At 58.1% G+C, this 15,832-nt stretch overlaps 1 protein-coding gene across 1 annotated transcript; it reads left to right on the top strand.

The window, feature by feature from the left end:
- Nucleotides 1–123: 123 nt before the first annotated feature.
- On the top strand, nt 124–13,193 carry LOC114018578. Its single transcript, XM_037908095.2, has 10 exons — nt 124–545; nt 2,727–4,020; nt 7,454–7,664; nt 7,841–7,972; nt 8,406–8,561; nt 8,914–9,018; nt 10,542–10,645; nt 11,812–11,884; nt 12,191–12,259; nt 12,919–13,193. Exons 1-10 carry the CDS (start codon nt 124–126, stop codon nt 12,972–12,974), a joined length of 2,622 nt encoding a protein of 873 aa, XP_037764023.1. The 3' UTR covers nt 12,975–13,193.
- Nucleotides 13,194–15,832: the final 2,639 nt, after the last annotated feature.

The following is a 15,832-nucleotide window of genomic DNA, read 5'->3' as shown; positions in this document are numbered from 1 at the left end:
CTTGCTTCGAAGAAGGGGGACCTCCGTGACCTTCAGAACTGGTGTCCTGTCTCACTCCTCAGCACAGACTACAAAGTCGTAGCGAAGGCCATATCGCTGCAGCTGGGGTCCATGCTAGTGTACATGGTCCATCCTGACCAGACCTACACCATCCCGGGTCATTCCATCTTTGATCATTTGTATTTGGTCCAGGATCTCCTGGAGCTCAGGTATAGGGATGGTCTGTTGTTCACCCTCCTGTCCCTGGACCAGGAGAAGGCATTCGACATGAAGGTCCCTGGGTATCTCCTGGGCACTCTGCGGGCGTTCAGTTTCGGGCCCCAGTTTGTGGGTTCTCTCCAGGTGTTGCTTGCTTCTGCAGAGTGTTTGGTCAGGCTCAGCTGGACCGTGACCGAGCCGGTCAGCTTCAGGTGCGAGGTGCGTCAGGGGTGTCCGCTGTCAGGCCAGCTCTATACTCTGGCGATCAAGCCCATCCTCTGTCTCCTCTGCCGGTGGTTGACGGGGTTGGTGTTTCGGGAGCTGGAGCAGCGGCTGGTCCTGTCGGCGTACGCCAACGACGTGCTCCTCGTGGTCCAGGACTCCTTTACGGTGCAGGTAGCTCAGCGTAGTGCACACCTTCCTCTGCCATCTGCGAGGGCTCCGATATGGCCGGCAACTCTTTTTTCTCCATCCAAGAGGTCTTCCACCAGGACCTCCTCCAGACTTGGAGGCTTGTTTCAGCAACCAGGTCATGGTAGCCACTGAGTGGGTAGATCTCCTTGCAGAGCCCCTGCTACACAATCCCCACCTTTGTGTGCAGGTGGCGGAGTCCCCCTTGGTGTGCCGGAGGTTGGTCCTGGCGAGAGTCACCAAGATCGGAGACACCCTGGACTATGACCTGGGGGGTTGGGTGGATCCCCAGGCACTTGGTCGGCGCATGGGGCTCTCCACTCTTACAACCCCCCGGCGCCTACTCCAGGAGATGGAGGCAGCCCTTCCCCCCATGGCTTGGTTTTTCCTTGAGTGGGTTCTGCGAAAGGGTGCACCCCACCCGCCTCTCACTCCCGGCCTTCCAGGTCTTTCCATCAGTCCCCTGCCCCGTGAGCCTTCCCTGCCTCCCCCTCCTCATACCCTGAGCTGGCTGCATGCTATGCAGCCAGTTCGTTTACAAACCGCGCCAAGAGACCATCTATATGTGCCCACGCTGCACATGCTTCATTACCCCACCCTCGGGTCCTGCCCAGATACCAAGGGGCAGGACCTTTTACCAGCAGTGGAGGGTGGGGAACCCCAGTGGGCCAGTTTAAATTCCAGTTTAGTCCCGTGGCCTGCCGGGAATATCAGCTGGTGGCTCCTTCCTGGAGCCGTGAGCACGGGCATGTACTTGGTGCGGTTCACCTCTGTCCCTGAAACCTGTCCCTTCCGTGGCATGAGAGAGACCCTGGCACATGCCTTCCTTCAGTGCGCCAGCCCGCGGCCCCTCGTCCAGCTCCTCCAGAGCCTTTTATTCAGGGTCTGCCTGCACTTTTCCCTGCGCCTGTTTATCTACGCACACCCGAGCCGCGGCCCCATGAAGTCGCAGGACCACCTCGTCAGCCTCCTCCTAGCCAGGGCCAAGGTGGCCATTCGCCACACCAGGGAGAGGAGGTTGGCTGGGGGGGCTTTGCGACTGTGGGGCCTGTTTTCGTTCGTTTATCCGTTCACGTATCCGGACAGAGTTCCTCTGGGCAGCGTCCGGCGGCTCTCTCGACGCCTTCGCAGAGCAGCAGGCGCCGTCCGGGGTCTCTGCTGGGCAGCCCCTTCTGGGCCCCTCATCTTGGCCCTTTGACCCTCACGCCCGCTCCCGTTATTGCCTTGGGGGTGTCCCGCCCAGGGATTCCAGTTTACCGGCTAGACCTTCCGGTCATTAGTTTAATCACCAGCCCTTTCTGACCGTACTCACCCTGCCTCTGCTTGTAAAGAAAATACTGACCCCTGCCCAGGGCCGCTAACACCCCCCCGGCCCCGCCGAGCTCCGCCTGCGAAGACCCCCCCTCCCCCCGAGCTCCGCCTGCGAACACCCCCCCCGCCCCCGCCGAGCTCCGCCTGGGAACACCCCCCCCGCCCCCGCCGAGCTCCGCCTGGGAACACCCCCCCACAGCCGCCGCCGAGCTCCGCCTGCGAACACCCCCCCACAGCCGCCGCCGAGCTCCGCCTGCGAACACCCCCCCCGCCCCCGCCGAGCTCCGCCTGGGAACACCCCCCCCCAGCCGCCGCCGAGCTCCGCCTGCGAAGACCCCCCCTCCCCCCGAGCTCCGCCTGCGAACACCCCCCCCGCCGCCGAGCTCCGCCTGCGAACACCCCCCCGCCCCGCCAGGGGGAACTAGAGGCCCGGGCCACCCGTGACGGCGGCCCAGGGTGCAGGGACCCGCCCACTCCCATTGGCCAAGGGCCTTTCCCTCGCGCAGCGATCCCCTTTCCCATTGGTGAGCAACGGGAACGTGCCCAGGGGCGCTGCGCGGCGACTGGCTGAGGGAAGGGAGGGCGCTGATTGGTGGCGAGGCGCCCAATAGCCGTGAGAAGCGGCGTATGAACCCGGGGCGGGCGGAGGCCCCCAGCTCCCCGGGGCGCCGCTCGCAGCTGGGCGCGTCGCGCGTGTCCGCGGCATGACGGAGCCGCCACCCCCGCCCGGGGCCGCGCACGCGTGGGGCGGCCCGAGGAGCCCCGCGCGCGGCGCTGCCCACGGGCCCGGCCCCCGGCCGGCGGAGGGGACCCCGGGGGGCGGGCGCGGGGCGGCGGCGGCTCGGGGCGCCGGAAGTCCCGGGCGCGGGGGCTGCGCTGCCGGCCAGGGCGGGGGGGCCGCGGCGCCTGAGCCCGCTGTGGGAGGAGGCGGCGGCGGCGCGGGAGCTCGCCGGGCTCGCGGGAGCGGCCGGCGGCGGGCAGCGGGAGGCGGCTTCCCCCGAGCCGCCCGAGACCCCGCTCTTCCGCAGCTTCTTCGCGGCGGAGTGCCTGGCCATCGCGCGGCAGCTGGAGCGGCCGGGCCCCGAGCTCTCCGGCATCGCGGCCGAGCCCCTGCCCCTGGAGGCGCCCTGGTCCCCGCTGGGGGAGCGTCGGGCGGGCAGCGAGCCCGGCGGCCGGAGCCCGGGGGCCCCAGGGGCGGTCCTGCCCGCCGGGCCCGGGGGAGCCCTGCCCGGGAAGGGCGCGGGAGATGCGGAGCGGAGGGCGCTGCCCGGCCCGCAGGCGCGGGCTCTGAGCGCCCTGAACCTGACGGCCGAGCTCCGGGGCTCGGCTCGGGCCCGCGCTCCCCTCGGGCAGACGACGTTCGAGGTCTCCGCGGCGCCCCCGCTTGGGTCGACCGTGACCTTGGCTGTGGAAAGGGAGCAACTGGCCGAGCAGTCAAGCCTCAGGGACTCGGAGGCCGATGATCTAGAGCGGAGCAGGTCTGCTTATAGAACCCACGAGCTGGACATCGTCTCCAACGAAAGCGCGGTCTCTGTGGGCTCCAGCTCCTTCGCAACCTCCACGCCGCTGATGGGACCAGCGAAGTTTCACTTTGTGACGGGTAGTCCCCTAGGAGATGACTTGGAACAGAGGGACCCAAACCCCTCTAGGCGCTCAGTGCCCAGAGAGCTAACCTGCCCACGTCAGGCTGGCTGTAAATCTGCAGCACCCAAGGTAACCCGGAGCCCCATGTCCAAGTGCGGGAACCTACCTGAAGAGTCCTGTGGCAAGGTCACTCTCAAACCACCTCAGAGGAGTACTGCATTGCCTGCGTCTTCTAGAAGCTGTGCCAGTGCTGAAGGCCAAGCTGCTGCCAAATCAGTGCCCCTGGCCTTTACCACCCCAAGAGCAAGGAGGAGTCTGGCCCTCGCTTCCTTTGAATCTCGGGGAGCTTCTCGAGAGCTGCTGAGAGCAGGCCTGCCTCCAAGGAGCAGAGGCATCGCCTTGGAGGGGAAAGCAACAAGACTGTCTCTAGGTAACTCCCGACCCAGCATGCAGAAAGCCGCTGCCACTGGAAAAACAAGCCAGGGATCCAACGTGGAGACCCAGCCTGCTGCCCAAGTAAGTGGGCGGGGGGGTGTGCTCCAGCTTCCTGCTGCCTAGTAATGCCAAGTGCCTCTTCCAACTGCCCCTTTCTTCAGTATCCCATAGGAGCAGCGTGAGGGAGGGCCCAGAAGCCATTTCAGATTTTTGGGGGGTCAACTTCAAACATGATTCCAAGGGTTACTTAGGCACCTGGGAACTCTAGGGTGTTTTTTTTGTGCAGGTAATTTAGAAATTAGCTGATAGGAGCACTGTATCTAATTCCTATGTTTGTTTATATATTAGACCCACTCAGCTCCAATACTAACTTGTTCTCACATCTTCTGTCAAGTCACTTAAGGGACACTGGTTAGGTTTAAAATTTTAATGTATGTTCTTTGTTACTAACTCTTAAATACAACCATTGCAGAAAAGTCTAGATGACTTTCTATCACTTTTTTGCAGTTCATCAAGCTTGGAATAGATCATTTAACTTTGGAAACATCCTACTGGGGCAAAGCCCCCTGAATTTATACTGTACCTGCCTGGGGCTGTTGGGGCCTTACCTCACTACAAATAATAGACTAGAAACTGACCTTAAACAGGAGGGAAAGTGACACTTTCAAGTCACTTTCACAGTGTTGCTAATCCCAAATGGTCAAAAGTCATGAATCAGGCTCACCAAAAATCACGAGATTGGCTTTAAAATCATGAGATTATGTAAAAATAACAGATTTGGGGTTTTTTATTTGCCTTCTGCTTTTTGAGCCTTTAGGGTGCACTTGGGGTCACAATTATCATGAGACTCATGACAAAATCATGAGCCTTGGTAACACAGCTTTTATTTCTGTTTAAAGGCTCGTTACTTTCCAGAAGGCTCTGAAACACAACACAACAGCGACTGAGTTGCAGTTCTCACAGGAGACTATTTAAATCCAAACACTAAGAAAATTCTATATTTTAAAGTTGAGAAAAAGCTGAGACTTCTGAGGTATATCAGGGCCACTGCAGGCAGGAAAGGGAAATAAACAGGCACAGGAGCTCTGGGCAGCTCTTCCTCTTGAAAGAACATTGGAGGGTCAAATCTTCTAGTCCGTAATCCAGTAAAACTTCTGTTGCCATCAGTGCGTCCATTCACAGATATAAACATCACAGTGACCATGTGATAACGTGTGCGATCAATAACTATACACTTCACACTTAAATATCTGAGCCATCTTATCCAGATTTCAGAGTAGCAGCCGTGTTAGTCTGTATTCGCAAAAAGAAAAGGAGTACTTATGGCACCTTAGAGACTAATAAATTTATTTGAGCATAAGCTTTTGTGAGCTACAGCTCACTTCATCGGATGCATCTGATGAAGAGAGCTGTAGCTCACAAAAGCTTATGCTCAAATAAATTTGTTAATCTTATCCAGAGTTACACAGCTTAGATGCATTGGCTCAGGGACTGGATTTTCTGGCATATTTTGATCAGTGCTGAGCACACAGATGGTGTCCAGTGAATAATACAAATCATGACAATAATGGTCGACTTTATGAACTCTGTGGATGCAGTTTCTGTTCTTTGTTGTGGAATTGGCCTGGATACAGCTGAAACCCTAAAAATTTGATGATACTTTCTCATTCCTTCCTTTTCTCAAACTCAGAACAAAAAATGACAAAACAAAATGGTTTTCAGTTAAAATGTGAAATTGCACAGCAGCCATTGCTCTACAACCCAGCATGGGGCAGAACCTGTCCCCCCTTGGGAGTTAAATGAGCTCCTCTCATCTGACTCTTTCTCCAGCCTTCCTAACCTCTGTGCTGATTTTCATGCTGTCAACCATGACTTCCATCCCAACCTCCTGGGACCGTTTGCTGGAGTCTCAGAGAACTGGCCGCCTTGGTTTTGCTCCCATCTATCAGAGTCCTCTTCTCTCCCCTCCCCCCGCCCTCCCCCAAGCATACAGCAGAGAAAGTAGCTGGTCTGCTGGATAGGGAGCTAGCTCTGAAAAACTTGAGTTCTACTCTCCCCCATGGACTTCCTGTCTGACCCCAGGCCAGTGCTTTAAGGACAGAATTTCTAAGACTTTTAGGCACCCAAAGATGCTGTTAGGCATCTAGTGGGGTTTACAAAAAACCAAAACTTCTAAATGCATTTGAAAATCTCACTAGGTGCCTAAATACCTTTGAAAATCTGGCCTTTAGTTTCTGTGTGCCTCAATGCCCCACCTGTACAATGGGGATAACAGCACTGCTCGACCTCACTGAGGGGCTGGGAGGAGAAATAGGTTAGACCTTGTGAGGCGCAGTCTTAAGGCTTGTCTACGCTTACATTTTATAGCGCTCTAACTTGCTGGCTATGGGTGTGAAAAATCACCCCCCTGAGCGCAGCAAGTCTGAGCACTTTAAAGCGCTAGTGTAGAGCGCTGGGAGCTTGGAGCTAATCACCTCGAGGTGGATCACCAGGAGAGTGTTCCCGTGACAGCGCTTTGAAGTTTCCAGTGTAGACATTCCCTTAGGTACTGTGGTGATGAGGCCACATAAGTACCGCAGGTAGAGTGGGCACTTCTCTATACACAGCTAGCCCTGCCCTGGGTCTGACCCCTTCTTTTCACCTGCACCCCCAAACCTCCCCCTTTTCTGAATGTAACCTGGGCTCAGTGCTTTGCTGTATTTTTTTTCTGAATTCTCCCCCCACCCCCTTGTTCTCTCTAAAACAACCTCTCCATGGAGGGATTCCTCTTTTACATCTAAACATCCATACCCTTCATTTAATCACCAGCCCTTTCTGATCTTAATCACCCTGCCTCTGTTTGTAAACAAAATACTGACTCGCTGCCCCAGGGGCACCTCTCCTCTGCAGAACTCACATTTCACACCAAGGCTGTGTTTACACTGTCACTTTCAGCGCTAAAACTCATTCAGGGACAAAAGTTTTGTGGTGGAGCTAGGAGTTGGTGAGACGGTTGGTTTGAGGAAAGCCGGTACACGTGGGTGGATACTAAGACTGGGGCTATGGACCTGTCAAAAGCTGGCCTAGGCTTAAACCCAAGATATGTGGGGGGTGACTCCACTGTGGAAGCTCCCCATGCAGGGGGAGCCTTGGCAGTCGCACAAGGAGTAGCAGGGGGAGCAGAGGGCTTGGGACTGGCCATCTGCAGGTTCCTGGTGCTTCTCTGGAGACCTGGTTTATTGCTGTTGTGATGCTATGGTGGCTCCAGAAATGCCATTTCAGAGGGGCTGCTCCTTCTCCAGCGAGGGGTGGGTGTGTGGGAGTGAGCCATGGACTCCAGGCCAAGGGGTGTTCAGGAGGCAGAGGAGTCCACCAGAGCAACCCCTGGGCTGGCTGCTGTTCCGGAGGTGGGATTGGACAGGCACGGGGTCTGAGCCTGCATCTGAATGGTAGCAGGGGAGGGGGAAGGAGAGGCCAGGCCTGCCTTCCTGCTTGCCACCAGGGTCTAATCCATGGCTCATCTGTCTGGCTCTAGCTCCCTGGCAGCGGCACTGTGAAGCGGAGTGCTACAAAGCTACCTTGCAGTGACAAGTGCCCCTCATCCCTCCGGCCTCCTGCCAAACTCCCAGGACTCAGCAGCGGCAGCAGACCCTTGCTCATGGGATCCCGGGTTTCTCTGGGTCCAGGGATCCTCTGCATGAGCAAAGAGGCTGGAGCTCCTGGAACCAAACTCCCAACTCACCAAGGTGAGCAGACTCAATGAAAGGAGGCCAGTAGTGTTGGGGAGAGGCTGGGAAGGAGGGTCTGACCTGATGGCGAGGCCAGCTGCTGTCTGTGGCGGTGCCCTGGCTGGACTTTTCAGCTTCCCTGGCTGCCCTCTGGGGCTGTGAAATCCTTGTTCTCCTTTCCTTCTCATCTCCAGGTACCAGGCTAAGACTAATGAAGCCCAGACCCAGCAGCGTGGAGCACACCAGTGGGACCCTGCAGCCAGCATGCTCTCTTCCCACTGGGTATCCAGGAGCCAGATCCAGCCCCCAGGACAAAGAGACCGAAAGTAACTGCCTGTAATCCTGCTGGGTGCAGAGCAGGGAGCAGCGTTGTGGGGGAGATGGGGGAGCGCCCTCAATGCTCATCGGGAGAGCCGCATGGGCTGGGAACGGAAGGTGCCTGCTCACTTGTCTTGGGATTCCTGTGCTGGATCCTAGCTCCAGCTCTGTGGTGGTCTGTGAGCTGCCGCGGTCTTCCCGGCCTTGCTTTCTCTGTGCTTTGCTCTCACTGTGTGGTGAGAGTGCTGCGTTCTGGGCGGGGAGGCCGTGGGGTTCCTGAGCTGGGGTCGGAGGCTGAGGGGGGCAGAGGGTGAGGAGCATGGCTAAGCACTGAGGCTGCATACGCACATGCTCCAGTCCCTGGCGTCGCTACTCTGGGGCCAGCCCCTCCGCAGCTGGGCTAGATCTCCTCCAGGCTAACACGCCTCACCTCCTCAGCAGGTGTCTCCAAACTTGGCTGCAACAAGCTGCCTGTTCGAAGGGCTGCCACTGCTGCGATTCCTGCCAGGGCTCCCCACTCCCGGCTGAGACCAACAGGGAGGACAACAGCCTCCCCCAAAAGGCTCCCTTCCCCCAAGCGAGCTCGCCTAGGTAAAGGTAGGTATGGGCGGGGAAGGGACTCCCAGTCCTGGTGCCTCCCTGCTGCAGGCAAGGCTGGTGGACAGAGAGGGGTCAGAGCAGCAGGGTCAGGTCAGATTATCTATCTCCTCCCCCGTCTCCAGAGAATCTGGCTGATTCCCGGGGCTGGGGGTGGATGCTGGCTCCGCAAAAGGCTGCCCAGAGTGAAGCAGAAGTGCTCCTTTGAGCCTCCTTCCCCAGGGCCCTGCTAGGCTCTCCCAGCCTGGAGCTCCAGTCGAGGGCTGCATCATGGAGTGTCCTGGTTAGGGCAGATCCCACTGTCTTGACGCTACCTGGGCAGAGGCTGACACCCTTCACCTTCGCTTTCTAGACACTAACTCAGCAGCAGCTGCACAAGCCCTGGAGCCCAGTGGAGGAGAAGGGCTCTCTGTAGACACCGAGGACAAACCAGTGGGGCAAGACGTACCCAGTGCAGGTGAGTGAGCGGTTCAGTGGCTTTGGGATGCTGTGAGACCCGGTTCGCAGTCCGGGGGCTGGGTTCTTGGCAAAGGGAGCAGGAACTCCTGCCTGAGTGGTTCCTTCTCCAGGTCTGCTTCTCCTGGCGCTAAGGCACACCTTATCCTTCCACCGGAATTAGGGAGCCTTTCAGGGGTGGGGGGCCTGAAATGATTAGACAGCACACAAACCTGGCATCTATCATCCACCCCATCCCTTCAGCGCTGCTGCCCTGGGCCAGCCACTGGCTGCTTAAGGCTCCCACCCATGTTTGTGGCTCCTGAGATTCTCTGATCTGCTGGCCAGGGCTAAAGGGGAGCTGGCAAATGACATAGTGTGTTTGGGGCCCATCTCCACATCCTCCATGGGCTCCTGGCAGGAGAGTCCGTGCTGAGCTCTGCTCCTGAAGGGGAGGAAAGACAGCAAATCTCTGCCAGTAAACAATGAGAAACTTAGTTCCCTGAAAAAAGAAAAGGAGTACTTGTGGCACCTTAGAGACTAACAAATTTATTTGAGGATAAGCTTTTGTGAGCTACGGCTCACTTCAGCTTTTTTCCACTGAATGCATCCGATGAAGTGAGCCGTAGCTCACGAAAGCTAATGCTCAAATAAATTTGTTAGTTTCTAAGGTGCCACAAGTCCTCCTTTTCTTTTTGCAGATACAGACTAACATGGCTGCTACTCTGAAACCTGTTAGTTCCCTGACTAAGCCAGCGGACTGTTCCACGCCTTTGGGGCCGGAGCCTGTATCACCCTTTGTGCAGCTGAGATTGGCAGGGTTAGAGCTGCCAGATCTTGTCTCCAGATTGCTCTGGGGCAGGAGGCAGGGCCTTCCCCAAAGGCTGCAGCTCTGGAGTGATGCCACCCTCCTATGCAATGCCCCATCCTCCAGGGGCCATGCTCTGGGTGGCAGGGCCTTTCCAACAGCCCATCAGGATAATTCTCGGCTCTGCGAAAGAACTGCACTGATGCTTGGGGCATTGCTATGCTGTTCCCATCCCTTAGTAGAATTGGTCTAGCCTTGGTGAAGGCATTTGGGGCATCTGAACAGTAACCAGTATAAAGACTTGTTTCAGAGTAGCAGCCGTGTTAGTCTGTATTTGCAAAAAGAAAAGGAGTACTTGTGGCACCTTAGAGACTAACCAATTTATTTGAGCATAAGCTTTCGTGAGCTACAGCTCACTTAATCGGCTGCATTGCTCGCCCCTCGGATGCCCATGGGCAATTTGAGGGGAAGTTTTAAGTGGTGCAGGTGCAACTTCTTTCCAGCGGAGGGCAGCAGCATCCCAAGAAAATGCCCCATGCTGGAACAAAGACTTGTCCTGTGTGGTGAGTGGCAGCTGTTCACACTGCAGCACGGGTGGGCAGGGTGAGCCTGGGACCCGCCCTGATCCAGGTGCCTGGAGCAAGGCTTGCGGGGGGGCGGGGGGGGGGGGGGGAGGGAGGACAGGAGAGCAGATGGGCCTGGATAGTTCTGCACCATGTCTGAGTCTCTCTTTGCAGGTGGAATGGCCCAGCCTCAGGCAGGTGGGAATTCCCCAGCTCTTCTCAGTAGTTTCCTCCCTGACTCTGCCCTGGAGAGTGGAGGTGCAGCGCCCTCTATGCAGGTAACAACCTGCTGTCTCCTGGCATTACTCAGCACAGCTCTCAGAAGGCGTCTGGGGTGTGGCGCAGCAGGGCCAGAGGAATGGTGGGGTGAAGGAGGTGCTCTGTGGGACTGGGATGGGCCCTGGGATACCTGAGCCTTTAAAACACGGGCCCTTTAGGGCAGGGGCTCTTGTGACTTTCGGCCAGGCCGGGGCTGAATGCAGAGTAGCTCCCAAAGCTGCACCCAGGTACCAGTGAGGTGAGACTTGGAGGAGAAGGAAGAGCTTCAGAGCATTCTCCTCTCCTTGAACTCCCAGCCTTAGTCGCCAGCAGCCTTGGGACCCCCGGATTCCTACCGCTGCTAGACGCCCAGATCCCACAATGGCAAAAACCACCCACATCTATGTGACTAGGCAGGACTCCATGTTCCAGCCAATGGACACAGACTGGCCACAGTGATGCGTGTGTCCTGGAGGCTCGACTGCTGCCACTCTGAAAATTGAGGGCTGAAGCCACTCACTAGCTGGTCCAAGGTGCACCCTGCCAGGCAGTTCTGATCTCCATGAACACATCGTCCCAGTGCTGCTCTCAGCAGTGGCTCCCTACTCCATAGAGCGCTGGAGCTGCACTCGTCCTGCTAACGAAAGCCCTGCTTGGGAGTCTCCCCAGTGGGAGATGCTGGTGGCCACAGGGGACAGAAATGTCATAGGAACTGGGCACAGGCCATGGAGCTCTGCTGCAAGGGGGAGGAGCCCTGACTCAGTGCAGGACCATTGCTTTGACTTGGCTCTGCCCAGACACGTTGCCCTGTTCACATGCAGCAGACAGACTACAAGCCAAGCAGATGGGAACAATGTTCTTCTAAACGCTTGGGAGGTGCCGGACGCTGTGGTGATGGGGCCATGTCCGCTCTCTGCCCTCTCCCCTATGCAATGCCATGTCCACCTCTGGTGCTCAAAGCTCCCACTTCCCAAGGAATTACTTCCATCGGGCATGTGCCAGCTACAGACTGTCATGGTGCCATGGGCTGTTCTGGTCTCTCCTGGGTGGGGCTGGACACCAGGGTCCCCCTACGAAACTCTGCTCCAGACTCCTGCAGCATCAAAGTGCACTAGGCAAGGGGCAGCAGAACGGCTTGTATCTCGCTGGCTTCCCTGGTTGGTGGTGAACAGCCTTTCTCTGTCAGCTTCCAGGTCAGCTGCTCTCCCAGGAGCTGCAGAGAGTAAGGAGTGAGCTGCAAAGAGTGAAGAATGAGCTTGGTACGTGGGGCAGAAACCCCTCCCCCTCCTAGACTGGGCCATGCTAACGTGTACGTGGGAGCTGGAGTGCTGCTGCTGCTGAAGCATGGCCCCTGGGTGGGGGTGGGGGTGCCCCCTCCAGTTCCTGGGAGCCCCGGGAACCATGCTGCAGTTGGGCACTGAGCCATTGTGTCCCTATCCCATGCAGTGGAAACAACCACAAGAATCCTGCGCTCGGGCTCCCTTCCCCTCTGCCCACAAGCATCCCCATTGGGCGCTCTGCCAGGGGCTGGCTGGGCACATGCTGAACTCTCCCCTGTTCCTCAGCTGCAAGAGATGCCCAATGTGAAGCCTATCGAAGGACGATCTCCTCCCTGGAGGCTCAGCTGAGGGCAGGTAGGTGATCCCCTCCTCTGACAGTGGCCATGCCCCTGGAAATCCCTCTTGCCAACCTTCCCAAAGCCCCCTCCTTGCATGAGGAAAGGTGGCACTATGAGCCCAGCACATGGGGAGAGTTAGACCTGCAGCTTCACCCCTCGCCCAGCAGCTAGAGCACTGTGTGTGGGGTCACCCCCAAGCCCACTGTGGATCAGAGCCAGTGAGTGCACCCCTTGCCCCCGGGGCAGACAGACCATGCACTCCCTCACAGTGCCCAGGATGAGGTGCTGTCCTTAGCCCAATGCCTCCTGCCCCTGCAGAGAGTTGGCTCAGGAGCTGGGAGCATCTTGTCTTGTACCAGCCTCCCTGGGCTGGGGTCCTGTGCCTTTCCCTCGCGGGTAGGCCAGGCTGTGCTGGAGTCTCCATACCCTTCCTGCTGTGCTCTTCCTGTAGGCAACGGGAGCGCCATTGTGCAGACTAGGCCAGGAGTTAAGCTTTCATGCTACCGGGCAGCTGGCTTGCTTCTGTGTCACGGTGCCAGCTGTTCTCCATGCCCCCCGGCCCTGCTTGTGGCTGCCTCAGACCCAGGCATGTGCTGAAGTGACTGGAGTGAGTAGCAGTGACTCACTCTGTCTCTCTTGTCCCATGATGCCCTTGTTTGTTCCCCCCTCCCCCAGGCTCCCTCTCGGAGGGCTGGAGAGAGAAACAGGCCTGTGCCTTGGAAGGCGAGTGACAGTGAAGCATGGAGGGTCTGTGCCTGCCTGTTACAAGAGCCCGTCTAGCAGGCTCCTCGCAGGGGTGCGCTGCTCTGGAGAGCCCGAAGGAAAACCCTGCAGCCCAGTGCCGGGAGCGAGCGGTGACTGTTCTCACGGACACCTGTGGCGGGGATGGGGACTCTTAATTGTGGCTTTTGTTTTTTAAAAAGTAAATAAAGTTCTCTTCCTTCCCCTTGGTACTGCAGACCCCTCCTGCTGCTCCCCGTGGCATGTGTTACCCCCCTGGCTGGGGGGGCTGCAGCCTTGCAGGGCGTAGTGCTCCTGGCAGGACTGGCTGGAAAGAGCCCCCCAGGTTTGGTTGTAGCCAGTGCCCAGCACAGGAAGCACCACTCTGGGGTCTGGACGTGGCCCCATTGTAAACTGGGTCCTGTTGTCTTGTCCTGAGGCAGCCTGGGGTGTCTGTGGTACATGGGGTCCCATAGAGCACCTGCCCTGGGCACAGCTTCCCTCCGAGGCCCTTACAGCTGTGGTGTGAGGTACTCTGCTGTGGGGCTGGTACCCACGGACCTTTGGGCTGCGGGTCCCTCTGTGGCCCTCACTCACGTCACAGCGTCTGTCAGGTGAGCAGGGAGTGAGGACAGACTGGCTCTAGCAGTGCTAGCTGCTTGGGCTTCAAGGAATTCTCCTCTGCACTCTTGAGGGTGCCTGTCTCTCCCAGCCCTGGGTCTGACCCATTCAGCTGGCACCCTGGGGCGGGCAGGGGAGAGAGGCCATAGACCCCTCCCTTCCTTAGTGCTCTGTCCCAAATCACCCTCACTTCCTTCCCGTTAGAGGAAATGTCCCAGGGTGGTGGCCGGCATGGGGTCATCACAGCATCTTCTAAGCCTCCTGCAGCTGAACTGGGGGTGGGTGAAGCTTCTGCCACCAGCTGGTTCCAGCCTTGAGCTCGCGGCAAGGAGAAGTCAAAGTCCCGTCTGCTAGCGCTGTGCCAGTGGAGGGAGAGGCAGCATGGGGGAGCAAAGGGAGATGTCTTCTCTGCCTGGGCTTCCTCTGGCGTCCCACTCGGAGACACGAGATAAAGGAGGGGGAGGCCTATGTGTTCCTCTCTGAACTCACTCCTCCAGTGGGGCATGCCTAGGCCTCTTGCCGAATTACTAATCCCTTCCAAAGTGCAGGCAAACAGCCAGCATGTCTCATGCAGCATTAGCCTCCAGCCTAGGAAGGTCTCTGCAAGCTGTACAGCTGGGGATCGCTGCCCTGGGGCAGAGGAGGTGCCTGGCCTGCAGCCCCAATCACTGTTACCTTCCTTCAGAGCTTTGCTTAGATTTCTGTCCGTGCGGCTGCTGCCATTTGTGCCCAGTCCTGGTTGCTGGCAGAGGCTGGGCCTAGAAGGGAGCCAGCTAGTTCTGGTTAAAGCCAGAGAGGGCAGTGTGATGCTGCCTGGCAAAGGAAGCCTTCTGTGGAACTGGCCAGGAAGGTGTGAGCACTTGTCACTCATCCAGTGTCTCTGGGGGCTGGCTTGACTCCTCCCTGCACTAGATTTCCAGGAACACGCCCCCCCCAGCCAGCTCTTCATGCTGTACTTGTGCCCTTTCCTGTGTGACCACTCCAGGGGACTGCTCACGGGGGGTGAGCGGAAAGGCCCTGGGGGGGCTGGGGCTCTGCTCTGCTCCCCCCCCCGTGGGCTTTGAGATAGTGGCACAGCAGCACTTTGCGCTAGTCGCTTTCCAGCCGGAACACACACCCTGAGCCTCGCTCTGGGGCTCGAAGGGCTTCAGGCCTGGCTGCCTCTGACCTGCTGTGCTCAGCTGCCCTGGGCATGAGGCCGGAGGAAGCCAGGGCAGCTTCTCCCGTGTGGAAGGTTGTCCTGGTGAGCCTGGCCAGAGGTGGGCAGATCAGTCAGATGTGTGGCCTCAGCTAGCCCTAGTCTACAGGCTGGGGCACAGCCAGTGCTCTATCCAGCCGGGCCCGGGTTCTTAGCTCCCTAGGCTTGGGCAGTAGAGCACATCCAGCTGGCGCGTGGCTGGGTGCTGCAGAAACACCAGAGGCTTGGACTGGCCGCCTCAGGCCTGCTGGGTGGCCCTGCTTCCCAGCTGTGTTGTCAAATCCTGCTGGTGCTTTCTCCTAGCTTCTCCTTCGTCCACCCACAGCGTTCCTCGGACGTGACTTCTCTCCAGGGCACTGCAGCTGGTCAGACTCGCCCACTGCTGCACTGAGTCCCTCTTCTCCCCCTGCGCTGGCTCCAAATGCCTCACTCCACAAGCCAGGACCTGTGCCTGCTCAGCGGGGCCATCTTCTGAGGCTGCCTCAGAACCTCCTGCCAGGCAGCCCTGAGCCTGTTCCCTGCCTGCCCTGATCTCTGCTCTAGAGCTGGGAGAATGTCTGAGGAATAGGAAATTTGCCCAAAGGGGCGTTATGCAGGGCCCTGAGCTTATTCGGCAAATAGATTAGGCCAAAATAAAGCGACTTTGGAACGACTGAAACAACCTGCCCCCATCTCAGGATTTGATTTTTCACTTCAGTGTGTACGGAACCCACACAGTCATCTTCAGTATGAAACAACGCCAGGTATTTTTGTTCAGTAGGGGGCTGAACCGGTCACTTACTCGACCAGCTTTTTGTTCCCTCCAGCTGCTGCATCAGTACCCAGAACTTGCCCTCCCGGCGTGCAAGAGGGAACTGAAAGCAGCGGAGGTGCCTTTGCCCCTCCTGTGGCACCCTGCTCCAGCTGCCCGTAAGGGAAGCAGGCCCAGGGCCCAGACTCTTGTGAGTAAAGCCCCCAGGCCCAGATCAGCTGGCTGAGAGCAGCCCGGACTGTGCTGAGTTACTGCTGATGGCCGTCAGCTCCCATGCTCTGCTCTCTGCTGTGGAAACA

Source organism: Chelonia mydas, chromosome 9 (assembly GCF_015237465.2).
Source record: "Chelonia mydas isolate rCheMyd1 chromosome 9, rCheMyd1.pri.v2, whole genome shotgun sequence".
In the NCBI taxonomy this organism is placed as follows: domain Eukaryota; kingdom Metazoa; phylum Chordata; order Testudines; family Cheloniidae; genus Chelonia; species Chelonia mydas.
The sequence above is the reverse complement of the archived record's forward strand: the minus strand, read 5'-3'. Positions and strand labels throughout refer to the sequence as shown.